Source organism: Rhinopithecus bieti, unplaced genomic scaffold, assembly GCF_001698545.2.
Source record: "Rhinopithecus bieti isolate Rb0 unplaced genomic scaffold, ASM169854v2 scaffold_24390, whole genome shotgun sequence".
NCBI classification, from domain to species: Eukaryota; Metazoa; Chordata; class Mammalia; order Primates; family Cercopithecidae; genus Rhinopithecus; species Rhinopithecus bieti.
The window spans coordinates 71,822-99,015 of record NW_016811706.1 but is presented as its reverse complement, the minus strand read 5'-3'; the positions used below and the strand labels follow the sequence as shown (position 1 = coordinate 99,015).

The 27,194-nt window shown below is 54.0% G+C and overlaps 1 protein-coding gene and 1 pseudogene across 4 annotated transcripts; both read left to right on the top strand.

The window, feature by feature from the left end:
• Positions 1-413: 413 nt before the first annotated feature.
• ASIC1 (acid sensing ion channel subunit 1) lies at positions 414-26,768 on the top strand. 3 transcript variants are annotated; one of them, XM_017894833.1, is made up of 12 exons: positions 414-558; positions 1,387-1,770; positions 2,396-2,591; positions 20,047-20,197; positions 20,832-20,959; positions 21,250-21,409; positions 21,767-21,823; positions 23,032-23,185; positions 23,628-23,719; positions 24,245-24,324; positions 24,403-24,507; positions 24,689-26,759. In XM_017894833.1, exons 2-12 carry the CDS (start codon positions 1,409-1,411, stop codon positions 24,791-24,793), a joined length of 1,590 nt encoding a protein of 529 aa, XP_017750322.1. In that variant the 5' UTR covers positions 414-558; positions 1,387-1,408; the 3' UTR covers positions 24,794-26,759. The 3 variants fall into 3 exon arrangements, with proteins under 3 accessions (XP_017750322.1, XP_017750320.1, XP_017750319.1); XM_017894831.1 differs by lacking the exons at positions 414-558; positions 1,387-1,770; positions 2,396-2,591 and adding an exon at positions 15,986-17,101 and having other exon boundaries at positions 21,253-21,409; positions 24,689-26,768; XM_017894830.1 differs by lacking the exons at positions 414-558; positions 1,387-1,770; positions 2,396-2,591 and adding an exon at positions 15,986-17,101.
• Positions 25,012-26,759, top strand: LOC108543895 (uncharacterized; annotated as a pseudogene). The gene has a single exon (XR_001889697.1). The product of XR_001889697.1 is annotated as an uncharacterized LOC108543895 (transcript).
• Positions 26,769-27,194: the final 426 nt, after the last annotated feature.

Here is a 27,194-nt window from a genome sequence, read left to right as displayed (position 1 = left end):
CGCACACACACGCGCGCGCGCACACACACACCACACACAGAGTCACACACACAAGCCATAGGGCCTCGCAGGCAGGGAAACGGCTCCGGGACTGGAGAGAGGCAGCTCCGCCGAAAGCTGCCGCGAGGAGGGGCGAGGCTGCGCTGGGAGTCCTTGGTCCCGCTCCCCGGTCCGGGGCCCCGCGTGCACACCAGCCCAGAGACAGCCTCGCAGACACTCGTAGGCGCGCACGCGCACCCTCTTCTCCTCCCCTCCCGCCGCCTCAACCGGCCGGACGATGGATCCCTGCAGATCCCAGGGCTGAGAGCACCGCGCACAGCGCCCGAGCCCGGGGACCGAGAAACGAAGGCGAGCGAGACAGCGAGCTAGGCCGCGGGCGGGCGGACAGATCGGAAGCCGAGCTGGCCGGCAGGGCCGCTCCCTGCAGGGCTTGCGCGGCGTGCCGCGGCGGCCCCGGGCTCCGGCCCCGGCCAATGAGCCCTCCGCGACTCGGCGCTGAGCCCGCGACCGGTCCAGCGCCCAAGGACCCCGCCGCCGGCTGCCGGCTTCCCGAAGCCCTCAGGTGGGGTTTCCGATCCCCCTGCCTTTGGCCGCGGGCTCTCGGCACCCCGAAGCCGGGACTCTCCTCCCTCTGGATTTCCCTTGCTGCTGGGGCGGCTAGGTGGCTGGGGAGGGGGGCGGGGGCCGAGCAGAGGATCTGACTGCGACGAGAAGCTGGACTGGGGGGGGGGGGGCGTCCGGGGCGGGGACAGCTCGCTGTCATAGGGAACCGCGCCCCCCCTCCATACATCCACCTTGGGCAGCCCGCCACCCCCCACTCCCAACATACACACACACAGCCTGCTCTTATTTGAGAACTGGAGACACCCGCAGGTGAGGACTCAGGCTGAGCCCCTCCCCAGAGGTAGCTGCCTCCCTGGGGGTTTTTTGGCCCTAGTTTAGCTCTTAGGACCACAGCCCTGTCCTGTGACCAGGAGAGGAGCTCCTTACCCCGGGGTCAGCCCATCTGGGCCAGTTTTCATCTCCAGGATGGGGTGGACATTCTTGTCCCAGAGTGACCCCACATCTGGAGGGAACTCCTGCGCCTGCCTATGGGTGCATCAGGACTTCCCCCTCAATCTTGGATGACTGTATCTGGGGTCTCCCCGGGCCTGGGAAGCTTCTCTGGGAGAGCATTCTCTTGGCCTGACCTGACCTCCTGTTCCTCTGTATTTGGAGGAACCCTGGATGTGTCCCTTGGTCAGCCACCTCTGGGCTTACAAAGCAGGGCAGTCTTCTGCCTGAGGAGTGGTGACCTCTGGAGATGAGGATTCTGGATGGGCACATGTGGAGGGGCCCCATGTGTACTTCCATCCCAGGACAATGACAGACTGTCCCTCTCCCCTCCCCCAGAATCCCCTCAACAAGGATGGAACTGAAGGCCGAGGAGGAGGAGGTGGGTGGCGTCCAGCCGGTGAGCATCCAGGCCTTCGCCAGCAGCTCCACGCTGCACGGCCTGGCCCACATCTTCTCCTACGAGCGGCTGTCTCTGAAGCGGGCATTGTGGGCCCTGTGCTTCCTGGGCTCGCTGGCTGTGCTGCTGTGTGTGTGCACGGAGCGTGTGCAGTACTACTTCCACTACCACCATGTCACCAAGCTCGACGAGGTGGCTGCCTCTCAGCTTACTTTCCCTGCTGTCACGCTGTGCAACCTCAACGAGTTCCGCTTTAGCCAAGTCTCCAAGAATGACCTGTATCATGCTGGGGAGCTTCTGGCCCTGCTCAACAACAGGTGGGTGGCTCCCACCCTCCCTCAGCCCTGCTCCTGGAGTTGTGTGAGTTCCAGTCAGGGTGTCTGCCTCCCTAACCCACCACAGAGCCCAGCCAAGCCTGCCCTTTAACCCACCCCTACCCCGAAACCTGCCACTCACAGCAGAGGAGTTAGGATGCTGCTGAGCACCCAATTAAGGACACCCAGCCTCTGATCCCAGCATAGTCCAGAACAGCTTGACCCCTACCCAGCCTGAGATATGAGACATTGTCACCCTCTCTGGAGTGAGCTTTACCCTTATTCTGGCCACTCTGTCTTGACCTTCTCGTCAGCTGGGGGATGGGCACAGACCATCTTTAAAGGGTAGAGACTATAGTATAAAAGCCACAGCCACTGCCTTGTCTCTCTGCCCACCTTATCCATGCTTCCTCTCACCCATATACTGGGATGCCCTGCCCCTGGGCAGCCACTACAGATCCTTCTGTCATTTCAGACCCATGTGGTAGATCCTCTGCATGCCCAGCTCTCCTTCCTTGCCTACACCTGGGCCTGATCCCCAGGGCTGGAGGCTGCCCCCATCACCCTAGTTGGGTGTGGGACACTGATGGCTGTACTGACCCGTGTGCCACTCACCCCTGGGCCCCAGGTATGAGATACCAGACACACAGATGGCAGACGAAAAGCAGCTGGAGATATTGCAGGACAAAGCCAACTTCCGCAGCTTCAAACCCAAACCCTTCAACATGCGTGAGTTCTATGACCGAGCTGGGCACGACATTCGAGACATGCTGCTCTCCTGCCACTTCCGGGGAGAGGTCTGCAGTGCTGAAGACTTCAAGGTGGTGAGTCCCCTGGTGTGGGGTGTGAGTCAGCCTGGCCCACAGAGGAGGAGGAGGAGACAAGGAGCAGGCTGGGCCTCTCCAGGTGCTACGCTGGGAGAGGAAGTTGTGTGTCCTGGGGTTTGCTTCTGGTAGAAGGGGAGTTTGTTCAGCATAGGGACACATTTACACTCACTGCATGAGGGCCTGAGCCTCAGCCTTGCAGCCATGATGGCAGGAAAGAGAGCGTACAGTGCACAGCACACACATATATGCACAAACGCACATGGCCTGACATAGCCACAAACCCACCAAGCTTACCTTCTAGGCCACAGGTGTCAGAGCTGAGCAGAGAGGTGGGTAAGCTACAGCCTTGTTACTTGTAGTGAGGTCCAGGACCATCATTTGGAAGCTTGAAAGGAATGCAGGACTTTGCCACCCCACTTCCCAGACCTACTGAACCAGAATCTGCATCTAATAAGATCCTCAGGTGACTGGAGTGTACACTAAAGTTTGAGAAGCACCGTGAAGGACAAGTAAGGGAAACCTTCTCTTAAATAGCCTGACAGTAACTCCCTCTGTGCCATCTGCACCCCATACATAGACACATACACTGGTTAGGTTCCCTGCTTGCCAGCAAGAGCCACAGAGCCAGGGTCTGAGGAAAGGAAGACCATCAGGACACCCAGTCATGGCTGCCCTGGAGGCTTTCTTTGCATCTCAAAATGGAGATACCCCACAGATGTGGCTGCCTCAGGCCAGCACCTCAGGGAGGGCGTAGGGAAACTGATTTTGGCATCTGATGTGCTGGGCGACCCTGGGCAAGTCACACAGATTCCTGAGGGTTAAGACCTGGACCCGGATGGCAAAGAGACCAGAGGCCCCGGAGCCATGTAGGAACAATAACACCAAATGAATGGACGATGTTCATAACTCTTTCACAGGCTTTCTAGGCTCCCCTCAATCGCCTTGATACATAATCACGTTACCTCTATTTTACAAATCCACGAAACGAGACACAGAAAGGCAGAATGATTTACCCAAGCTCACACAGTTAGTGACAGGTGACAGGTTCAGGATTAGAACTCTTGTCTCCTTAAGCTGAAAATGTCCTTTACTCTTTTAATTAATATTATGGACCCTGGAGTTATTGTGTCCACTTCATATTCTTTTCCAGGACCCTTTTCTCTCCATGCCTGCTCAGCTCTCAGATCCTCTCCCTTTTTCTGCCCATCTTCTCCCTGTTTGCTTGCTTCCTCCTGCAGTATGGGAGCATGAACTGTATTTGTGCAGAAAGGATGGCACCATGGTCACGTTTAGTGTTTTTTGCTATGCAAGACTTCCCAATCTCTTTAAGCCTTGCTCTGCAGACCAGTTTCATGGGCCTTTGTCAATCCTGCTGGACAAAGTTTACCTGACTGCACTCTTTACTGAGCCAAGCTGATGGGGAGCTTAGCCAAGATGCAAGAACCACTTCCTTCCCTATCTTACTTCTTCATAGCAGGAGAGTCTTGGATTCCCCAGAGCTCGAGACCAGAGGGTTCCCAGTCTCACAAGTGATGCTCCCAAGAGTAATAGGACTGTAAGTGAAGGTAGAAGCAAAAGTCAGAGCCCCCTCTCTCCAACACACCCAACATACAAGCAGGAGGGACCCCTGAGAAAGATGGAGAAAATGTATTTGTTTGAGTGGTTTGTAGTGTTGGATGAGGGAGGGAAGTGCTTGGCTCAATCTGAGGAGGTGCTAAGATATAAATTTGGGCACAGTTAGTCCATAGAAAGTGTTCAGTTGAGGCTCCATCTGTCCATCATGTCCATAAAGATTCCAAGTGGTGATGCTAAGACAACGTTTGGTCGATGATGGAGATGTTGAGATGCGATTGGTCCATGCTATCTGAGGGGACCATTCTAAGTAGTCAGATGGAGATGTGATTGGCTCACAAAGTTCTGGAGCAGTCTGAGTTGTTCCTCTTACCCCGGGGGAGAGACACACAGGCTAGCACCCTGCAGCCCCAGCTGTGCCCCTTCTTGCTTCTGGGTTGTCAAGGAAGACCAGGTTTTTGCTGTTTTGCAGCCCGTGTCAAAGACCTGACCCTGAATTTTGCTGGACCCGAACCTCTCACCCCTCCCTCTGCTCTCTTTAGTTGATTTCATTGCCAGCCCCTCTCCATGTCAAGAGCTCTACCCTATAGGGATGTTCCCACACAGATGGGCGCCTGGCTGGAGTCCATGTCTGACACCTCCCCACTGGAGAAGGGCCTGGCAGGCTCTCTCCTCCAGCTCCCCAGTCCTAAGGGCTCCCACACTCCTTGCCTGATGCTCCACCCTCTCCCTTCTCTCCTCAGTCTCGTGATTAACATCCTTGACATTCTTTGCTAGGCTCAGAGGTGTGTTGGGAGTGTGTCTCTAGCCCTGGGCAGATGTAGCACTGACAGAAAACACCTGTCTATAGGGTCAGGGTCTAAGGGAAACCATCTTGGCATCTTCTGCAACCTTCAGAGCAGAGGTTCTTCACTGAGGAAAGGAGGTAGTGAGGAAAGAGAGGCTTTGTGGTTAGGGCTTTGGTTGCTCTTTCAGTGGCTCAGGAAGAAGCTGCTGGGGCCCATCCAACAGGATTGCTGTGGGGATACCACCCCCCACTGTCCAAGACCTTGCTCAACACGTTTGCAAAATATAGTGTGTGGGAGCATGTGTGGACTCTTTTGTAGATTTCTAAGGGCAACCCTCATCTCAACAATAAGAGCCCTGTTTCTAAAAGCTGGTTGGGGGGGGCATAAGAAGACAATTCAGGGAGGCTGCTCTGGTCACTCAAAGACCCCAGCTCCCCTGATGAGGATCTGCAGTAACAGGCATTTCTCCAGATGTGCTCCTGGATCCAGCTCAACCCCAGGGAGTAGCTGGTGGTCACAGAGCATTTGGCCAGGGTCCATCCCCCAGGTGTGGCTGAGTCAGCTTGGGAGGGTGGAGGTGAATATGGGGAGCCTGAGCTGAATCTGGGAGGGACTGGTTTGGAAATCTTTCAGGATTGAAGAGACAGAAGGGCAGGGCAGGGAGTAACCCCACAGCAACCTGGCTGGGAAGGTCTCAATAGCTGCCTCCTGAGCAACCATAGTGACCCAACTACAAGGCCCCCTCTTCCCGGCCACCTCCTTTTCTTCCTGGTAGGGTGCTTTGTTGCCAAGGCAACGGGGTCTGCGGCTCCTCTCTCCTGCCCCACCTTGAGGCCAGTCAGGCCAAGGCAGGGCAGGGGTTCCATGGAGGGGGGCTGGGGTGCAGCTGTCTGCTGGTGTCTGGGTGGGGGCCAGGGGAGTGAGCACAGTCGCAGCTGGTGCCAGCCTCCAGCTGCACCTTATCTGTCCCTGGCAGTGGGAGCAGCTGATGTGGCCGGAATGCTGAGCAGCAGCAAGGGGAGGGGGCTGGCAGATGGTCGCCCAGTCTGCCCTATGCCACCCCCTCCTCCGCTGAAACCTAGACCCTTTGCCTAGGGGAGAGAGAAGCAGGAATTCATTTCTGGGGCCTGAAAGAGAAGGAAGAGGAGGGCAGAGAGTGGAAATGCTGGGGTGGGCATGTGGTGTGGCTCATAATCTCTCTCAGGAGGGTGAAACTGGGGGACAAGAATCCCTGGGAGGGGTCCACAAGAGTACTTCTCAGGACCCTGGATTGGAGACCAGAATCTCCCAGGGAAGAGGTGGAGTGAATGAGCACAGAAGCCTCCCCCACAACCCACTGCAAGGTTCCGAAGGGGCCCGGGCATCCCCTGGAGCACCTAGGGAAGTAAGATCCTGCAATAACAGGTGGCTGTGGGTGGCTGATCCTGGGACCCAAAATGGGGAGAGAGAGGTCATCTTAAAGCAGGAGAGCCAGGGATGGCAGCGCCCGGCAAGAGCCAGGACTAGCACGGAGCTTCTTCATCTCCAGGGTTCACCCCTCATCCCCACACCCCATGCTGCCCCATAGAAGCTCAGACCAGAAGTCCCTTGGAAGGGCCTGACCTTACTGCTGGGGTCTGCACCCTCCAGCTAGGCAGGGAGTGGAGGGGCTGCTGAGGGGAGAGGCTGCCCAGACTGCCGTGCAGAGAGGGGAAGGTTGGGTCTTGGGCAGCCCCACCCAGAGGCCTGGTGGTCTTCACGGGTGGGAAGGGGGAACATTCACAGATTGCAGAAGGATAGAAGAGGCTGACCTGGAGACAGTAACTTTGGAGGAGGGGTTCATGGGGTTCATGAACTTTGGGGGAAGGGTTCCTGCCCTAGGTGTTCATGGCTACTGCCTCCTACCTTATCCTTCTCATCTGTTCCTCCCTCCCAGGAAGTGCCTAAACTGAACGCAGGTGGGTGGAGAGAGGAGACGGGAGCAGAGCCCATTGCAGTTGCAGGAATCCAGTGGGTGGGCCCTGGGTTGGGGTCTCAGATGGCTCCTTTTCCCTCTGTCTCAGACACAGATACACACAAACATCCTTCAGGTAGCCCAGTTTTCTCTCTCACCTCTTCCCCTTCTCCCCAGACCCCAGCCATTTCTGACTCTACCCCTCTCTCAGACTGTCTATCAGCTGAGAGCTACTCTAAGCTAATTGATCTCTGGGCTGCTGGCTAAAGTAATAGGGAATTCAGTAACTAAGTGCCTCTGGGGGCCAAGCCTGGAAGTGGAGGGCTGGTCTTGGGCCTTTGTCACTGCCCAGCCAGTGGAGAACTCCTAGGTGTGGCCACTGCATGCCCAGTGTGTCCTGGAGACAGAGGGGGAGGCCCACAGAGAAACTTGGAATGTTCTGCTGTGGGTGGAGGTTGCTTCTGAGTGTGCTTCAGTTTTGTGGAAAGTAATTTGAAATCTCAGGAGATGGTGAGGGAGACAGAATATTCAGAATGAGAAGCTGGGATTAGGAGAGTGTTAAGCTCCACTGGATTCATTCCCATAGCAGACAGTGCCACTTCCATGTGCCAGGTCCTGCACTGGGGCAGTGAAGTGCAGCATGGGAGGTTCAGGGCTGAGAGCCATGGGGTGGTACTAAAGGAGGCCAGGTGGGGTGGGCTTCAGAACAAGGGGGAACATGCTGGGGATGAGCAGACTCTCAACATCCAGGGGGAGTCCTCCCAATCTCCGCAGCCAAACTCAGCCTCTCGGAGAACACCAGGTTCATAGAATGTGTTGGTGTCTCCCCAGCTAACTAAATCAACTGGCCAATTCTCTCCGGCAAGGGCCATTCTTCAGAGCCTTGGCCAGCCCCTGCCCACCCCCACCCCCAAGCTTTCCCTCACTTGTATGTTTGAGGTGGCCAATCTAGAAGCCTCTACCTTCTGACCTATGATGTCCCAGTCAGGACCCTTGGGTGCACATTCTGGGAGGCAAAGCTGGAAGGAGACAGCAAGAATGAGAAGGGGTGCCTAGCTGGGTGGAGGATGGGACTGGGCATTAGGGCTCCTGGTCTCTATTTTGGGCAAAGTTCCACCTGGCCCCACTTCTTAGCTTCTAAGCCCAATCTCCTTTAAGGAGGTTGTAAGAGTATTCTTTATTGAGGGGCAGCCCTTCCTCTGGGACTCTCTGGCCAAGTGCACACTGCCCCATGTGTAATGGATGTGCAGCGCCAGCCTACCTGGATACAGGAATTGGACATCTTCCTCACAGAATATTTAAAAATGAGCATGAAGCTGCTGTGTGTTCACCTTAAAGGGAAGTTCCCTTAAGGAATTGTAAGGGCAGACACTCTGCCACCCCAGGCTCTCCAAGGCCACTCTCCAGGGAGAGACAAGGCCAGTTGTGATCTTTCTGAGATCCCATGAGTTCTTGGATAGAAAATGCTTTCCCACCCTTCTGCATGCCCTCTGTGTGACTGACAGTCCTGTGGGCCCAGGAGGTTCGGCTGTGCAGCTTAGTGCTGTGTGTCTCTAGCTGGTGTCACACCAGCATGCCAGGCTGAGAACATCCCTGGGGGTGAGACTGCTGCAGTGGCCTTGGCCCTGGACAGCAGCCATCTCAGACTTCCTCACAACACCCTCATCACATGTGCACCCTAAGCATGCAAGCACACATGTGCACCTCTGTGTGTGTCTGGGGTAGAGTGTGGATGTACAGTGTGAAGCGGAAGCATGTGGAGGTATATGGGGGCCCATGCAGCTTGGTGTGTGTGGCTGTGGGAGAAAGCTTTTGTGCAGGCAAACCTCTGGTTGCATGCAGAGCACATACCCACAAAATTAATCGTCCTTTTCAGTTGTGCTTTGCAATTTACAGATTCCCTTTACTTTAGCTCATGTGATCTTCATAATTCTTGTAGGTAGGAAACTGTTAACATCTTCATTGGAAAGATGAGAAAAATGAGGCTCAGAGGAGTTGTGTGACTTGCCTGAGGTCACAGAACTGAGAAATGACAGAGTGGGATCCTGACTTCAGATCTTCTGAGTCCAGGTTCTTCTCTGTTGAGAAGAAGTGTGGGGAGGCAGGAAGGGCAAGAAAGGGTGCAGAGAAGAGACTCTAGGAATCCCGTTCCCAAGTTGAGTAGGCCTAGTTTTTTGATGCTTCTGTCCTTTCATTGCACCATCAGGCGAAGCGCCTATCTTAGGTGAACCCACCACTGCCTTTCCCCAGGGTCACACTGGGGCAGCCAGGACCTCCCTGAGGAACTCACACACCAGGGCAGCTTAGTATCGCATTGCGTACATGCTCAACATCCTTAAATGGGCGTGCAGTGCTGCCTGGCGAGCCCACTGTGTTTTCCTGGTCAACTTGCTCTGCCTGATGACTACTGCAAACTTCTCCACTCTTCTCAGTCACCCTTCCTAGCTCCTCTCACCCTCAGCAGATGACCTTGCCTCCCACTTACTTCACTGAGAAAATAGAAGCCTCAGACAGGATCTTGTCCTTCTTCTGGGTACCAAGTCCTAGAAGGGAACATTCATCTTATCTAGGATAAAGTCTCAACCTAGAATTTTCATCTTATTCCCTTCTGCCTTTTTAAGATCTTTCTCCTGCTAATTCTGTCTCTCCCTGCTCTACAGTTGGTCGCTCCTTCTCAAGTGGAACCCCATTGACAATGAAACATGCTGAAGATGCTCCTGTCTTAAAATACATAGCTGTAACGACAGCTAACATATACTGAGCACTTGCTATGTATTGGTCTTTGTGCTAAGATAAAAACTAAAACATATGTGTCTCTCAACTCCACAGCACCTGCCAGCTCCTATAGTGTCTCTGCTTCCCTTTACAAAGTTCCTAAAAGTGATGTGTTTATTTCACTGTTTCCATTTCCTCATCTCTAACTCACTTTCTGATCCAGGCTGCTTTCTTCCCCCATCATTGCCATTCCTCCTAAATGGTTCTAGCTAAAGCCAGTGGTCACCTTCATGTTGCCAAATCCAGCAAATATATATTTTTTTATTCTTGATCTCTCAATAGCATTCAAAATAGTTGCCTACCACCTCTTTTTTTTTTTTGAGACGGAGTTTTGCTCTTGTTGCTCAGGCTGGAGTGCAGTGGCGCCATCTCGGCTCACTGCAACCTCTGCCTCCTGGGTTCAAGCAATTCTCCTGCCTCAGCTGCCTGAGTAGCTGGGATTACAGGCGCGTGCCACCATGCGTGGCTTTTCTGTGTGTGTGTGTGTGTGTGTGTGTTTTTAGTAGAGACAGGGTTTCTCCATGTTGGTCAGGCTGGTCTCAAACTCCTGACCTCAGGTGATCCGCCTGACTAGGCCTCCCAAAGTGCTGGGATTACAGGTGTGAGCCACTGTGCCTGGCCCCCACCACCTCTTTTTGAACTACTCCCTTTCCTGACAATCATACTCTCTTTGTTTTCCTTCTCTGTCTACCCACTCCTCTGTCTCTTTGCCAGTTCATTTTCTTCTACTTGGCCATTTAGTGTCATCACTACTCAAGGCTCAGTCCCAAGCTTTAATCTTCTTTTAAATCATGAGAGTACAATGCACCGTATTGTAGCTTGAAGAATTTTTACACTGGTATGTCTTACAGTGTAGTATTTTGCATATTACACTGGTATGTATTTACAATGGTATAAAACATTTCCAGTACCCCAGAAAGTTCCTTCAGGCTGTTTCCTAGTCAATGCTACCCCACAAGAGTTAACCACTATTCTATCAGTATAGACTAATTTCACTTGTTCTTGAACTTCCTGGAGTATATGTATCCTCCATACGGTGTATACTCTTTTTTTTTTTTTTTTTAATTGAGACGGAGTCTTTGCTCTGTCGCCCAGACTGGAATGCAGTGGCGCGATCTCGGCTCACTGCAAGCTCCGCCTCCTGGGTTTACGCCATTCTCCTGCCTCAGCCTCCTGAGTAGCTGGGACTACAGACGCCCGCCACATCGCCCGGCTAATTTTTTGTATATTTAGTAGAGACGGGGTTTCACCGTGTTGGCCAGGGTGGTCTCGATCTCCTGACCTCGTGATCCGCCCGTCTCGGCCTCCCAAAGTGCTGGGATTACAGGCTTGAGCCACCGCGCCCGGCCTCGGTGTATACTCTTTTGTGTCTGTTTGTTTTGTTTTGTTTTGCTTGTGATTATATCTGTGAGATTTAGCCATGTTGTTGTGTGTGGCAGTGGTTGGTTCTTTTTTGATGCTGTATAGTATCTCATTATATGAATATGCCACAATTGATCCATTCTACTGATGCTAGACATTTGGGTTGTTACTAGTTTTTGGCTCTTATCTATAAAGCTACTATGAACATTCTTGTTCATGTTTTTTAGTTGACATATACACTTATTTCTCCTGGGCATATGACTAGCTATGGAGCTATGGTTAAGTCATAGGGTATGATTCTGTTTAGCTTTAGTGGATACTGCCAAATCAGACCTTTTTTCTATTTTTTTTTTAACTTTATATTCTATTCTTGGGCAGTCTCATCTTCACTCATGACTTCAATTACCATCTACACACTGACAACTGCCAAATTTATGTCTCAGCCCAGCTCTCTCCTCTTAGCATCAGCTCTAGTCGCCAATTTCCCACTTAACGTCTCTCCTTGGATGTCCCTAAGACTCCTCAAAACCAGCATGTGCACAACCAAAGTCATCATCTTACCTCCCAAACTAGTTCTTTACCTGTGCGCCTGATCTAGTGAGCCACCCCACTGTTCACCCCATCATGCAAACCAGAAATCATCCCTGACACTCCATCTCCCTCACCTGCCTTGACAAGATCTACCAATTTTGCCTCATAAACATCTCCACTCTACCCCTGTTACGGGCCGTCCCACCACTGCATGTCTCACTGGGCCACTGCAATGGCTCCTCAACAGGCCTCCCAGCAGTCCCTCTGTATCCTTCACTCTGCAGCCATAGCTGTCTTTTCAAATCAAAGCTCTGATCACTTGAACTCCTTCTGTGGGGAGTCTTTAATCGTCCCTGAGCCAGAATCCTCACTGTGGCCTTTAAGACCCTGAGTGACCTGGGTTCTCCCTGCCTTTACCCACCTCTCCAGCTACGCTTGCCCCTTCTCATCCCTCTCCTTCAGGGCCCTTGCACACACTCTGTTCTCTCTCTGGAATATCCTCCCTCCTCCACAGGGGCACGTGTGCACACGCACACACACACACACACACACACACACACACACCCCATTACCTAATTACTCCTCTTTATTTATTTATTTTTTATTTTATTTTATTTGTATTTATTTTTTTGAGACAGAATCTCCTTCTGTCACCTGGGCTGGAGTGCAGTGGTGCAATCTTAGCTCACTGCAACTTCCACGTCCTTAGTTCAAGCAAGTCTCATGCTTCAGCCTCCTAAGTAGCTGAGATTACAGTCATGTGTCACCATGCCTGGCTAATTTTGTATTTTTAGTAGATATGGGGTTTTGCCATGGTGGCCAGGCTGGTCTTGAACTCCTGGCCTCAAGTGATCCACCCACCTCGGCCTTCCAAAGTGCTGCGATTACAGGCATAAGCCACTGCGCCCAGCCTCCTCTCTATTCTTTAGACTGTAATTCAAACATCATTTCCTCAGAGAAAGCTTCCTTGACTCCCCAGTCTGGGTCAAGTCCCTCTGCCATTCACTCTGATAGAGCCATATTTTTTTTCATAGCACTTACCATGGTTTGTAAATAGATATTTATTTTTTTCATTTTTGAATTGATGTCTGTCTCCCCTCTTCGATAGTAAGCTCCATGAGGGCAGGTCCATGATGTGTTCTCTACTGTGGCAATGAGTAAATGAAAGAATGAAGAAGCAAGGGATCTGGAGACAGATGACCTCATTCCAGCCTCCAGCCCACTTCTTGCTCTTCCTGAGACTTGAATAGGCTGGTGTGGCTCACTTTTCTCACTTGTCAGATGGGAATGAAGTTACTCATACCTGCTTATTTCACTGGGTTGTATAAGGATCCCATGAGATAACAATTGAAAACCATGGGCCGAGCGTGGTGGCTTACACCTGTAATCCCAGCACTTTGGGAGGCTGAGGCGGGTGGATCACCTGAGGTCAGGAGTTTGAGACCAGCCTCAACATGGAGAAACCCTGTCTCTACTAAAAATACAAAATTAGCTGGGTGTGGTGGTGCATGCCTGTAATCCCAGCTACTCGGGAGGCTGAGGCAGGAGAATTGCTTGAATCTGGGAGGCAGAGGTTGCGGTGAGCCGAGATCACCACACCGTTGCATTCCAGCTTGGGCAACAAAGAGTGAAAAACTCTGTCAAAAAAACAAAACAAAACAAAGCAAAAAACACCGTGAAGCATTACACAGACGTAAGGGGTGGCTGGAATGAAGAAAGAGATACAGAAAAAGTCAGAAACCACTCAGTGCACACTGCTGAAGAGAAGGTCTGGATGGGGAGGGCTGCATGTTTGGACAGAGGGTTCAGAACTGAGTGCAGCTCAGTTCTGCTTGGGCACCTCTCCAGGGGCCCTCTGTGTATGTCCTTTGACATTTTCCTCATCCTCCAATTACTTGAACAAGATGAAGATGAGAAAGAATGTTAGAAGAATAAGCATTTGTTTGAACACGCATACAGGTGATGGAGGAGAGAGGACGTGCCGTTGGGGGTGTGTGTGTGTGTTGGTGTGTGTGTGTGTGTTGGGGTGTGTGTGTGTTGGGGTGTATGTGTTGGGGTGTGTGTGTGTTGGGGTGTGTGTGTTGCCCCACACCAGGGCTGTATGTCTGTGTGGTAATGTGCAAGTGTGCAGTGTGGTCTTGGTTGCTGTGAGGGAAGAGGTATTCAGTTGTACCCAACTTACTGTCCTTTGGCGCTGTCTGTGTATGCACACCCTTCTCTTTGCTGGGGCTCCCAAGCTGGAAGCTCTTACTGCCTTTGCTGCTTCCTTCTGGAAATCAATCTACTTCCCCTTCCAAAGTATCTGAAGGAGAGGGACAGTGCCCTCTAGTGGGAATGCATGGGCAGCTGCAGCTTCCTCAGCCCAAGCCTCAGCCCACTCCACTCAAGTCTGGAAGTCCTCTCTGAAGCACTTCCTGGGGAATGCAAAGGAGGAGGCCCCTACCCTCTGAGAGCTCAAGATCTGGCAGGCAGGAAAAAGATGCACACAGGAGAGGACACACAGGTTCATGCAGGAGAAGCCTGAGGACAGCAGCTGAAGGGGGAGGGGGGTCTCTCCTCATCTCTGCAATGACTTATCTCTGGTTGCCCAGGGTGTTCCTGGCCTTCCTTGCTTCCTGTTCCCACACATGGTCTCTTGGTCCTGCTCTTTTACTCTTGGTCATTACTCATAGCTGTAGGGCCTTGAGCAGAACTGGACCCTTCAGTCTATTCCCTGGGTGGGCACTAACAGCACTCTGTGGAGTTGGGGGAGGCTTCTTGGAGGAGGTAACATGTGAGTAGGGTCTTGAAAAATTAGTAGGAATTCTCCAGATGGAGTCCAGGGAAGGCACAGGACTGTGGATGAGCCTTGTGTGTCTGGGGATGGGTGGTAGCGGCTGGATGCTGGCCTGAGGTGGAGGGTACCTTGCTTTCAGCTTTGTGGGGCCACAAGAGATGCCTAAATTTTCACAGGAGGCAGTGGGAAGTGAGAGAAGATCTTCACTTTTTTGAGACGGAGCCTTGCTCTGTCGCCCAGGCTGGAGTGCGGTGGCACGATCTTGGCTCACTGCAATCTCTACCTCCCGGGTTCAAGCGATTCTTGTGCCTTAGCCTCCCAAGCAGCTGGAACTACAGGCATATGCCACCATGCCCACTAGAGAAGGTCTTTAAGCAGAAGAATGGTCAGAGTCACACAACATGGACTAAAGGTGGGGAGAAACTGCAGGGAGGCAGGGAGACCAGTTGAGAGGCTGTTGTTTAGGCAAAAGAGGAGAGCAGTGGCTGTTGTTTAGCCCAATCTGAGGGCAGTAGCAGAAGGATGGAGGGGGCGAGAGGTCCAGACTCCGATTCTGGGACCTCTTTGTCCCTGGCAGCAAAGCTGAGGCCAAAAGTTCCACATCACTCAGTTCTGCTACAACCTGGCACTCTGCCTCCCATCCCCAACACACTCTAGGGTCTCTGCAAATGGAGAAGGAAGATGGTGGGAGCAGGGAGGGAGAAGAGAGGAGGAGGAGGGGGAACACAGCCTGGGACTAGGGGATGCTTAAGGAATGGGGAGGCCCAAGCAGACCCACCTAGCCCCAGTCTAGCCCTACTGCTCCTCCTCTGGCCCTGCAGAGAAAGAGTTAATCTGCTATATCTCCCTCCCCAACCTTCCCCTCCTCCCCTCAGGTCACCTTCTTGGCCCTGGAGACTTGGCTGGTGGCTCAAGTTCCTCAACCAGTGGCCCTGAGTAATCAGAGCACACAGAGGGACCAGGGGCCTGGGGGCAGGGAATGGTAAATTAGGGGCAGGGGAGCCTCAGAGACTGAGGCCGGGAGTCTGCAAGGCTGAGGGTTTGGCAGGAACCCCAAGTTGGTTCCCAATACTTTCTACCTGACCCAGGTCCCCCTGCCCCACCCCCAGCACTGATCTCAATTTCTTCCACCCACCAGAGAATTCCTCGAACTCCTAAACTGTTGAGGGGTGCAGGGGGCAAGCTGAAAGGGGTAGTGGTGATCTGCCAGGAAGCTTTCCCACTGCAGGAGACAGGGTCCCTCCCCCTAGTGCCGGGAACTGGTCAGAAATGAGTCTGTGGTCAGTGAGAGACTGCTGCTAATGGAACCTGGGCTGGCCCACAAGCCACAGGAGGGGTAGGGGAGAGGAAAGGAACCAAAATACAGCTCAGCATAGAGGGTGGGACTAGGGCTGGTAATGCTGTCCTGAAGTAGAGCTGGGGCCAGGGAGGGAGGGGAAGAGAAACAGGGTCGGGGACTGGAATTGGAGGTCTGAGAGAGTGCCTGGTGGTGGGGCACAGAGGGGCTAAGGTATCCCAGAGGAATAACTGGATGAGGGGAGAATAAGAGAGAGGACCCAGAACTGGGATGCGGGCACTGAGGGACATGATGAGGAACAGACTGGAGGATGACAGAGAGCATGAGTATGTGTTACGTGCGTCCTGGGGGGTTGGGACTGTTGTCACTGCGATCATCATGGCAGTGGGCGCAAAGGATGGTGCCGGGTCCCTCCTCACCGGGAGGGGTGGGTTCCAGGAGTCCCAGCCCTAGGCTTTTCCAGGGTTTCCACTCTGTCCTAAACCCTCTCTGTGCTGCTGGAGCTGGTGACAGGAAAGGGGCTCCAGCCCCCTGCTCTCCATCAGCCTCCCTTCCCCACTGCCATCAATTATTCATCAGCCCAGACACCCGCCCTCCCTGGCAGGGCAGGCTGGTCCTCCTCCCATGCCCCGCCCCAGCCACACTGCCAGAGAGGCCCTGGTGAGGAAGGACAGCCAGCCAGGCTGTGGATACCTGACTGACAAGCTGGGTGGCTGGCTCTGCCGGACTCTGCCTGGGGTCACATAGCCTTCCCCTCTGGCACCTTCCCCCTTCCTCCTGCCAATCCCTGGCACCAGGAAGCCCCTGGAGAAAATGCCGATCCGGATCTTCTGCTCTGTGTCATTCTCCTCTGGAGAGGAGGCCCCAGGGCCCTTGGGAGATATTTGGGGTCCCCACCACCATCAGCAGCAGCAGGACATCTCAGAATCAGAAGAGGAGGAAGAAGAGAAGGAAAAGGAGGCAGTGAGGAAGGAGGCCAGCGAGAGGCATTCACCCATAGACTTGGTGGCCTTTGCCAACAGCTGCACCCTCCACGGCACCAACCACATTTTTGTGGAGGGGGGTCCAGGACCAAGGCAGGTGCTGTGGGCAGTGGCCTTTGTCCTGGCACTGGGTGCCTTCCTGTGCCAGGTAGGGGACCGCGTTGCTTATTACCTTAGCTACCCACACGTGACCCTGCTAAACGAAGTGGCCACCACGGAGCTGGCCTTCCCGGCGGTCACCCTCTGCAACACTAATGCCGTGCGGCTGTCCCAGCTCAGCTACCCTGACTTGCTTTATCTGGCCCCCATGCTGGGACTGGATGAAAGTGATGACCCTGGGGTGCCCCTCGCTCCACCAGGCCCTGAGGCCTTCTCTGGGGAGCCCTTTAACCTGCACCGCTTCTACAATCGCTCCTGCCACCGGCTGGAGGACATGCTGCTCTATTGCTCCTACCAAGGGGGGCCCTGTGGCCCTCACAACTTCTCAGTGGTGAGTGGGGCCCCATGCCTGCCACAGTACCCCAAGAGTGTCTGCCATGGCTCTCCCTGACTGTCACCTCCTGGGGTTGGGGCTGGGGCTGGGGCTGATGACTGTGCTGTCCCCTCCTCACCTGGCTGACCCAGGCCAGAGCTTACCCAGGAGTCCAGGGCCTGGAGCTAGGCTGATATTCCCAGGTCCATACCAGCACTGCTTTTCCCATTAGAATCTTGAAACACGTCTGTCTTAGTTGGTGTTTCCTCCCTACATGTCCTCCAGCCTCACCTGCCCTTCCCAAGACCTCCTCATGGTCCAGCAGGACCCGGGACCTTGCTCCATCTGTGAGGTCAACCTTTGATCTGTTGGTGGACGCCAATGTCTGGCCAGTTGCTCACTATTTTGACTAGCACCCGTGGACTGAAGCTGGGGTGGGTGCTGCCTGGTTTCTGATGGTACAAGAGAAGGGAATGAGAGGGAGACAGTAGAGGGGTGGGACATCCCCCACCACCCCCACCTCACCATGCTGCTTGTCAGCAGCTCCCACAGCAGGGACTTCAATGCGTCTTTGCTTGGTCTTCCTGTGCCCTCCTACGGGTGCCCCACCCCCACCAGCTCTGTGTGTGTGTGTGTGTGTGTGTGTGTGTGTGTGTGTGTGTCTGTCTGAGGGTAAATAACATGTCTTTAAGTCATATCCCTTTCCCCAGCTTTAAGTGGCCAGGGACCCTCTTCCTAGGGGAAGCTCTCACTGGGAACTGTCCTCCTGCTTGGCCCCCCACCCAGGGGTCTAGGGTCTTCCCTGCTGGAGGGCTACCTGGCACCCCACTGTCTCTCCTAAGTTCATCTTCCAGGTCTGTCTGGCCTGACTACTCTCCTGCTCCACCAGCTCCCAGGTACCAGGCCTTCCCTGCCCCACACACCCATCCCTCAGTCCTCCACCCCCTCCCTAGTGTAGGGGCAGGGGGTGTCATCATACCGGTGCATCATGGGATGACTGCAGGCATACAGGGGCCTGGGGGTTTGGGCCACTGGGCCTCAGGGAGGCCAGGAGCCATAGGAACGTGGCTTCCTCTGGGCCTGAGGGTAGAGCAGACACTTCTCACCCAGGCCCACCAGGTGGCAGCAGCAATCCATTGTACAGCAGCCCAGTCCTCTGAGCCAGCGCAAGGCAGGGCTGCTAGCCGGCCTGGGACACCTCTAATCCCATACAACTCCGGATGGAGTGTAGGCATGAGCATATGTCCAGCCTGGAGCCTGTGGCTGGGTGCCGCAAGACCTGGTCGTGGGGCTGGGGATTAGGAGCCCTTGGAGTTCTCTCTTTGCCTCATCCCTAGACCTCACCCACAAAGTGGGGAGAGCAGTATGTTTCCTTTTCTGGAGGGCAATGGAGGAGGCTGTTCTAGGAAGGGGGAAGGGGACAAAGACCCTATTCCCTAGTAACCTACTGCCATTGCTGCTCCTGTCTGGCCTGAAACTCTTTTGTCTGTCCCCTGCTCTGGGCTGTGTTGACTCACCTTATGACCTGTTTTGTGGACTTTGTCACCATCCAGCAGTAGTAAAAGCACAGCCACCCCAACCTGGGGACATTCAAGGAGGCTGTGGGGAAAAGGCCAAGAATAACTGGTTTACTTTTCTCTTTGCAGCTTTTTAATCAGCACTGTGACCAGGGCTGCACCGGGGCATGGAGTGGGGAGAAGACTGGGGAGACAGCCCCCAGGGCTGAGATATCTCCTGAGGCCTTCCTAGTTTTGCAAAAGCATTAACACACGCACCATGCCCTTGGGGCTCAGTCCCAAGTGCTGGGAGAAGAGGTGCTGGTGCTTGGTTGAGCGTGGTCCTTCGTATGGCAACTGGGTCTACTTTCAGGTTCTGCTGATAATAGAATAATGATAGACCTAAAGGGCTAGGGGCTGCAGGAAACCAAAAAACTGAGTTTGGCTGGGCACAGTGGCTCACGCCTATAATCCCAACACTTTGGAAGGCTGAGGCAGGCGGATCACCTGAGGTCAGGAGTTTGAGACCAGCCTCGCTAACATCGTGAAACCCCATCTCTACTAAAAATACAAAAATTAGCCGGATGTGATGTTGTGCGCTTGTAATCCCAGCTACTCGGGAGGCTGAGGTGGAGGTTGCAGTGAGCTGAGATTGTGCCATTGCACTCCAGCCTGGGCAACAGAGTAAGACTCCATCTCAAAAAAGAAAAAAAACAAAAAACAAAAACTAAGTTTGGGTCTTGGGGAAAGCAGAATTTCAGATTCCCAGAGTGAAATCTAGGAGAAGAGAAGATATGTCTCAGAGGCCTCAGGAGCTTGGGCCTGAGGAAAGGGTCCCAAGGAGGGGCCAGGGATCTGGCTGTGTTGGGATCCTGGTGATGAAAATGCATATGTCAGGTTCCTGGCAGGAAAAAGACAGCTACCTGATGATTTAGTTGAAGACTTTAACAAAGGGACTGCTGACAGATCTGTGGGCAGGGTTAAGAAAACCAGTGAGAGGGGCTGAGGCAGCGAGCAGTACTAGGAAATCGTTATCACTTCTAGGTGGAAGCAGCACAAAAGAAGACAGTGCTGTGTAGGGATCCCTGACAAGATTTGTAATCATGGAGGGCATAAGCCACTACTAGAGCTACAGACGCGGGGCTGGAGAAGGATTCATACCCCAATCTTTCCTCCTGCCTTCTGATCCATTACCAATACCTCCCAACTGTGAAACCCGACTAGAAGCCCATGCAGGTGGCAAAGGAGCTCAGGCTATGCACCCTACCAGGAACAGTTTTCCAGGGCACACAGAGGGCAAGGAAGGGCGGGAAACAGGTGGGAGAGGGGAGCAAATGGAGAACAGGCTGCAGAGGAGGAACCGTTCCCAAAGGGTGTTGAGATTCCAACAGCTGGGATGACTAGGAACAGCCCTTGGTGAGTAGAGGGTGCTGGTAGGACTCAGGCTCTCCACTCTGCCCCCGCCAGGTCTTCACACGCTATGGAAAGTGCTACACGTTCAACTCGGGCCGAGATGGGCGGCCACGGCTGAAGACCATGAAGGGTGGGACAGGCAATGGGCTGGAAATCATGCTGGACATCCAGCAGGACGAGTACCTGCCTGTGTGGGGGGAGACTGGTATGTCACCCGCTTCAGGGGCCCCTCTGCATGGCTGTAGGCCCCAGCCTCTGCCAGGGGATTCCTGGGCTTCTCTGTGAGACCTGGGCAGGGCCCAGGCTTTCCCCTCTCCCCCCAGCATCTCACCATCTCCATTGCTGACTCTACCTGACTTCCACACTCACATCTCTCTGGCTCCCCCTTCCTGGCTCAGTTACTCTCCAAGGTAACCAGCCATCCTTTTCCATCAGCACCACCACCACTCTATAAATAACACCCTCTCTTCTCAGGCTGCCTGCCTGTCTGGTCTCGGGGGGCCTTGGGGCAGAGAGATGGGGGGAAAGGGAGAAAGGGAGGGGGAGAAATGGAGAGCATCTGAAACAGTGACACTCTGGGAGAAAGTATTTGAAACACCAAGATGCAGAGCAGAAGCCAGGTAAGAAAAGAAGTGTGTAGGATGCAGGGGTCATCAGAGCAGCTCAGAGCTGGTAAACCCAGAAGGAGGCTGGGGGATGGGCTAGGACCCTATAGACTTCCCCCACCCCAGTCCCAGTGTATGCTATGCTTATTCCCAGGAGAGGTAGGATGCCCCCAGGTCTGAGGGGGGTTAGGGATTCAGGAGTCCTCCCAACCCACACACCCCTCATTCCCCTAGATGAGACGTCCTTCGAAGCAGGCATCAAAGTGCAGATCCATAGTCAGGATGAACCTCCTTTCATCGACCAGCTGGGCTTTGGCGTGGCCCCAGGCTTCCAGACCTTTGTGGCCTGCCAGGAGCAGCGGGTGAGAGGGCCATGGGAGGCTGGTCCTGGGGTGGGGTGTTGAGGGGTCCAGATGGAGTGGTGGGCAATCAATCATGGGAAGGACAGGTGAGCGAGGACCTGGGTGGTAGTCTGGCTAGTCCGAAGTATGAGTGATCGAATGGACAAGAATGTTCTGTAAACTCTGAGACCTTCAGAGGCTGCAGAGAGAGAGGGGGGCAGAACTCCAGAGATCTGCATCTTGTCAGAGGAGTCCATCAAGCTGATTTGGGGAGAAGTCCCTGCACTCCCCCAGCTCCCCGGCTTTCCCAGCAGCTCATCTACCTGCCGCCGCCCTGGGGCACCTGCAAAGCTGTTACCATGGACTCGGATTTGGATTTCTTCGACTCCTACAGCATCACCGCCTGCCGCATCGACTGTGAGACGCGCTACCTGGTGGAGAACTGCAACTGCCGCATGGTGCACATGCCAGGTCAGGCCCAGGGCTTCAAGCATACTCCTGGGGTCCCTGGGCCTTTACTGCCCCTCACTAGCTCCCCATCCATATCAATCTCCCAACCTCAGTTCCAGCCCACCCCATCCCACACCCATCCCACACCCATCTGGCTCTTGTCTCTCTGACCTTGGTTCCTGCCTGCACCTCCGGGGATGGGTGGGAAGGGTCTAGAAGGTATAGACTGGGAGTGAGTCACTTCTGGGGCAGCGTGGGGGCCCACCAGTCCTCCCCTCCCATCCTCTCACAGCTTACACCTTCTAGGCCTTTGGTAATACCACCATCACCAGACCCCTTGAATCCCCATCCTGCATCATTGTCTTTTCTCCTCTGTAGGGGATGCCCCATACTGTACTCCAGAGCAGTACAAGGAGTGTGCAGATCCTGCTCTGGGTGAGCGCCCCTGGCCTGGGGCAGTCTGGGGGAGGGAAAAGGTGCTGCCAGCCATGTGCACAGGAGTTTCAGGTCAAGCTCCCAGAAGTCTCACATAACTCCTGGACTGGGCTGCACCCTCTCTTGTGTCTGATACTAAAGCTGAGAATGGTCAGGCATGGTGGCTCACACCTGTAATCCCAGCACTTTGGGAGGCCGAGGTGGGCAAATCGCTTGAGCCCAGGAGTTCGAGACCAGCCTGGGTAACATGGTGAAACCCTGACTCTATGAAAATACAAAACAAAATTATGTGGGCATGGTGGCATGTGCCTCTAGTCCCAGCTACTCCGGAGGCTGAGGTGGGAGAATTGCTTGAACTTGGGAGACGAGGTTGCAGTGAGCCAAGATTGTACCACTGCACTCCGGCCTTGGTGACAGAGCAAGACCCTGTCTCAAATTAATAATAATAATAATCGGCCAGGCGCGGTGGCTCAAGCCTGTAATCCCAGCACTTTGGGAGGCCGAGGTGGGTGGATCATGAGGTCAGGAGATCGAGACCATCCTGGCTAACACGGTGAAACCCTGTCTCTACTAAAAATACAAAAAAATTAGCCGAGCATGGTGGCAGGTGCCTGTAGTCCCAGCTACTCAGGAGGCTGAGGCAGGAGAATGGCGTGAACCTGGGAGGCGGAGCTTGCAGTGAGCTGAGATCGCACCACTGCACTCCAGCCTGGGCGACAGAGCGAGACTCCGCCTCAAAAAAAAAAAAAAAATAATAATCAATAAAGTTGAGAATAGCATCTTCAGAGGATCCTATGAAAAATGAACAGAGGTCACCTGGGAATGGCCTTCATCTTCTTTCATCAGCCCCTCAGCTGGTTGACCCTGGAGGGTCCTGAGGAAGTGAGATATAAGAGTAAGAAATATCCATGGTGAGGCTTGGTGAGAATTAGCTCAAGGTGGACACACTGTGAGGGGGCAGCTGGGGCTCTCCTCACTCTTCTAGTTCTCTCCATCTACATCGTTGGTTCAGTGGCCTGCAGGGTTCAGCAGGTAAAGTCCTCAAACATGCCTCAGGCTGGATGGTGAGGTAGGATGTTGGCATCCAGGCAGGTCATGGAAAAAGAAAGGGGCCCAGGGTTTCTCTGGGCAGAGCTAGGATGTGCATGTGGGAAGGTGCTGGCAGAAGGGCACCACTCAACTGGGACCTCTCACCTGGCTGAGTGCAGACTTCCTGGTGGAGAAGGACCAGGAGTACTGCGTGTGTGAAATGCCTTGCAACCTGACCCGCTATGGCAAGGAGCTGTCCATGGTCAAGATCCCCAGCAAAGCCTCAGCCAAGTACCTGGCCAAGAAGTTCAACAAATCTGAGCAATACATAGGGTAAGGGCTCTGACTGGGTACAGCAAGGCCCTTGGGTTGGGACTGTGGAATGGATGAGTGGGGTTTGATGGGGGCGGGGGCTGGCAGGCAGGGGAAAGTTGAGATAACACGGGGAAGGTCCAAAAGGCAAGCAAAGAGTCTAGGGTGGGTATGCAGGGAAGATCAAGCCAGAATAAGCAGGAAAGCACCCCTTTCTCTTCCCTCTTCATCCTCATTGTTGTAACAGTAGTCACCTTATACTTAATACATACTGCATATGGTACAGAACATTTTTCCCTATATGCGATCTCATTTAATCCTAAAAGGCAGGTATCTCCATCAGCATCTCATTTTATGGATACGGAAACTGAGATTCAGAGAGGCTGCCTTGCTAAGGTCACCTGGTTAGTAAGAGACAGAGATATGACTTGAACCTAGGTCTCCTCCCCCAACCCCTGTGCAGGGAGAACATCCTGGTGCTGGACATTTTCTTTGAAGTCCTCAACTATGAGACCATTGAACAGAAGAAGGCCTATGAGATTGCAGGGCTCCTGGGTGAGCTGCTGATGGCACCTGTCCCCTTCCCATGCCATGGGCATGGCATGGCTCCCTATCATCCAAAAGCAGGGTGCTCACTTCTGTCCCATGAGGGTCCTCCACCCCAGAGGCCCTTCCCCAAACCCTGTTGTCTTGGTAAGTGGTGAGGGAAGGGAACTGAGCCTTCCTTTAGGGCAAAGTGGAAAAGAGAAAAGACAGGCCTGTGGTCATGAGGGAGGGATAGGCATGGAAGTGGAGACTATTTTATACGCTCCTAAAATTGGCCCAGAAGTTAAGAGTTTTGTGGTATTTTGTAAACGATTATTTTTCTTGAAAAGCACCTGCTCGTTTTAGAAAGGTAGAAAAACGCAGAAAAGCATAGAGAAGAAAATAAAAATTCCACCCGAATCTGGCTTTGTGATCCTTCTGTGCGAAGGCTGCCAATCCCTTTGAGAATACAACTTGCCCGCCCCAGTCCCAGTAAACCCTGCTGCCCCCACGGCGTCCTGACCCCACTGACCCCCCTGGCCGCTGCCCCTGCAGGTGACATCGGGGGCCAGATGGGGCTGTTCATCGGCGCCAGCATCCTCACGGTGCTGGAGCTCTTTGACTACGCCTACGAGGTAAGCGGGGGCGGAGCCCGGCGCAGGGCCACGTGGGGGCGGGGTCCAGCCCGCCCATCTGCCCCGTCCCCGTCCTAGGTCATTAAGCACAAGCTGTGCCGACGAGGAAAGTGCCAGAAGGAGGCCAAAAGGAGCAGTGCGGACAAGGGCGTGGCCCTCAGCCTGGACGACGTCAAAAGACACGTGAGGGAGCGAGCGAGGGCGCCCTCCAGCCCGCCCCTGCCTCCACCGCCCCAGGAACCCCTGTCAACCCCCGCCCACCTGCCTCTGCCACCACCTTCTCTCCTTTGTCTCCTGAATGTCCCAGCACTACCGGAAGCCCTTCCGAGGGATAACCCGTCCCTGTCCTGTGCCCTTCCCCTAGAACCCGTGCGAGAGCCTCCGGGGCCACCCTGCCGGGATGACATACGCTGCCAACATCCTACCTCACCATCCGGCCCGAGGCACGTTCGAGGACTTTACCTGCTGAGCCCCGCAGGCCGCTGAACCAAAGGCCTAGATGGGGAGGACTAGGAGAGCGAGGGGGCCCCCAGCTGCCTCCTCACATCTGCCCTGGGGACTCCCCACACTCCGGGGCAGATCTTTCCTCTTGTCTGTGGTAAGGAAGGAGTCTTGACCATAGAGTCCTCTCCCTGCCTCTATCCCATTCTTTTTACGTTTAACAAAACTAATCTAAGAAAGAACTGAAAAGGGAGAACGGGGCAAGGGACCTCAGGCTGCCCCTCTCTCCATGCTGCCTCCCCTAGCTCCCAGCCTGAATTTTGTCTGTCTAGCTGTCTGTCATCTGAGTGTCCACCTACATTCTGCTGCCACCAGTCACCAAAGGCCCTTCCCAGTGAGGGGTGGAAGGGATCCATGGGGTCTGGAATTTGGCCCCAAACCAGAGAATGTACCTTAAGGGGGAGGGCTAGTGTGGGGGAGGGAGGCTTCCCCAGCCTTAAGAGACCCTCTCAGCCCAGTGACTGTTCCCAAACCCAAGTCTCCTGGCAGGAACTAAAACCTCAGCCCCACTCTTTCACACCATGTGGAATCTCGTGGGGGTCGGGGATCCCCTTAAGAAGTGGTAATGGGGTCAAGATGCGGCCCCGGTGCTGTAGGCTACATCCTGATACCTATAAGTTCACCCCCACCCCACAGCTGCTGGAGAGAAATCCCAAGAGGCAGCCCTCCCTCACCATCCCATAAAAGACCTGGCTGGTTAACGTCCAGCTCAGGGAGAAGAGCACTGGTGCCTAACCTCACTAGTCCCTCTCCCGGAGGCCCTTGTAGAGGGCCACGTCCATAAATTTTCTTATGGAATTCTCCCACATCCTCTTCTCCAACTTCATTTGCTTCTCTCAACAACCTCATCTGCACTTTCTATTTCTATATGATACAGACTCTATATTGCTATATCTCTGTATATACTTTCCACAGCCCTGTCTGTCTCCACCCCATCCCCTTTTGTCTCTGAGAACCATTCTCCCACCCCAAGTTCCACCTTCTATGTTTCTGCCCCCTCCCTGGTCTCTGAATGCCTTCGCCTGTATCAAGAGTTGGACTCTCTCCCCTGGTGTCTGTACTGTGTACACACATCCCTCTGAGAAGCACAAGGAGACGACACGCGCATTGTAACCTTTGCACTGTCTCAGTGGCGACAAAGGAAGCTGTGAATCACAAGCTCTGCCTCTTTCTGGCCTCACCCTCTCCCCCAACCCGGGCACCCTCGACCCTCCCTGCAGCCTTAACATTCTCTTCCCCTGCTCCTCCTATCCCATTGCTCTTTGCCCAGCTGACAGTAGCATCCCCAGGGAAGGGGTTGCTGTAGAGATAGCCCCCACCCAGGGGATGGAGGTCTGCCCTGGACACTAAGCCAAGTGTGTCAGAGACAGAAGGGAGCTGGGGATTGGTGACTCCTAAAGCTGGGGCAGTGGGATGCTAACAGGCAGAAGCTGAGGTCCTCAGTCAGTGGCCTTTCCTCCTTCTGGGTGCCCAGCCCCCTTTCCTCACCTGATACCCAAGCCCACCACTTTTATTTTCTGGTGAGCTGGGTTTGGTAGGAAAGAGAGGCCTAGAGGAGGAGTTGAAAGCTCTGCTGTTGTCCCTCCCTATCTTAATGAGAGACAAGTGAGGTGGAGGGCCTGCCCCCTCCCTCCACCAGACACTCCTTCCAGGCCTAAGCCCCAACCCCTCTCCAGGCCTTCCTTCCCCAGCTGTGTCTTGGTCTTCAATCCCAGAACAGGACCTGTGAGCAGGTCACCTGTGCATTGGCCTGGAGCTGGAGAGTAAGGCTATAGGATCTTTGGAATCTCTTGGTTCCTAGGAGTTCCTCAGAGATCATACCTCCCCAGAGGGAAGCAGGGATGAGGCCAAAACGTGTGCATTGGATAGGGGAACAGCAGGCAGGGCTTTGGGTGACGCATGCCTCTGGTTTAATAAACTGGGTTTCAACCATCTCCTCTTCAGTGTTGTTCACTTATTTGAAAACATATTTAGGTATTCTCACTAAGTGCCTAGAGCTGAGCTTGGTTTGGGGCCAATTAGCGGATGAGTAAGAAGAAGGTTTGAGTAGGGAGACTGTGGTCCTTCTGGGATGGGACAGGCTGACCATCCTATCAGGAATAGTTTGAACCACTGGGCAGGGAAAGAGGGAGGAGTCAAAGGCAACAAAGGTCCAAAACAGAATCCCCATCACAATGCTTTAGAGAGAGAGCAGAGTCAAAATTCAAGATAAACTGGAACTTATTATAAAATCTGGAAGCAGGCTGGCACGGTGGCTCACGCCTGTAATCCTAACACTTTGGGAGGCTGAGACGGGCGGATCACTTGAGGCCAGGAGTTCGAGACCAGCCTATGTAACATAATGAAACCCCCATCCCTATTTTTTAATA

Coding starts and splice junctions, on each gene's coding strand:
- ASIC1 (XM_017894830.1), top strand. CDS start 16,442: ATGCCGATCCGGATCTTCTGCTCTGTGTCATTCTCCTCTGGAGAGGAG. Junction 21,410..21,766: donor CCGCATGGTGCACATGCCAG/GTCAGGCCCAGG, acceptor TCTCCTCTGTAG/GGGATGCCCCATACTGTACT. Junction 23,186..23,627: donor AAATCTGAGCAATACATAGG/GTAAGGGCTCTG, acceptor ACCCCTGTGCAG/GGAGAACATCCTGGTGCTGG.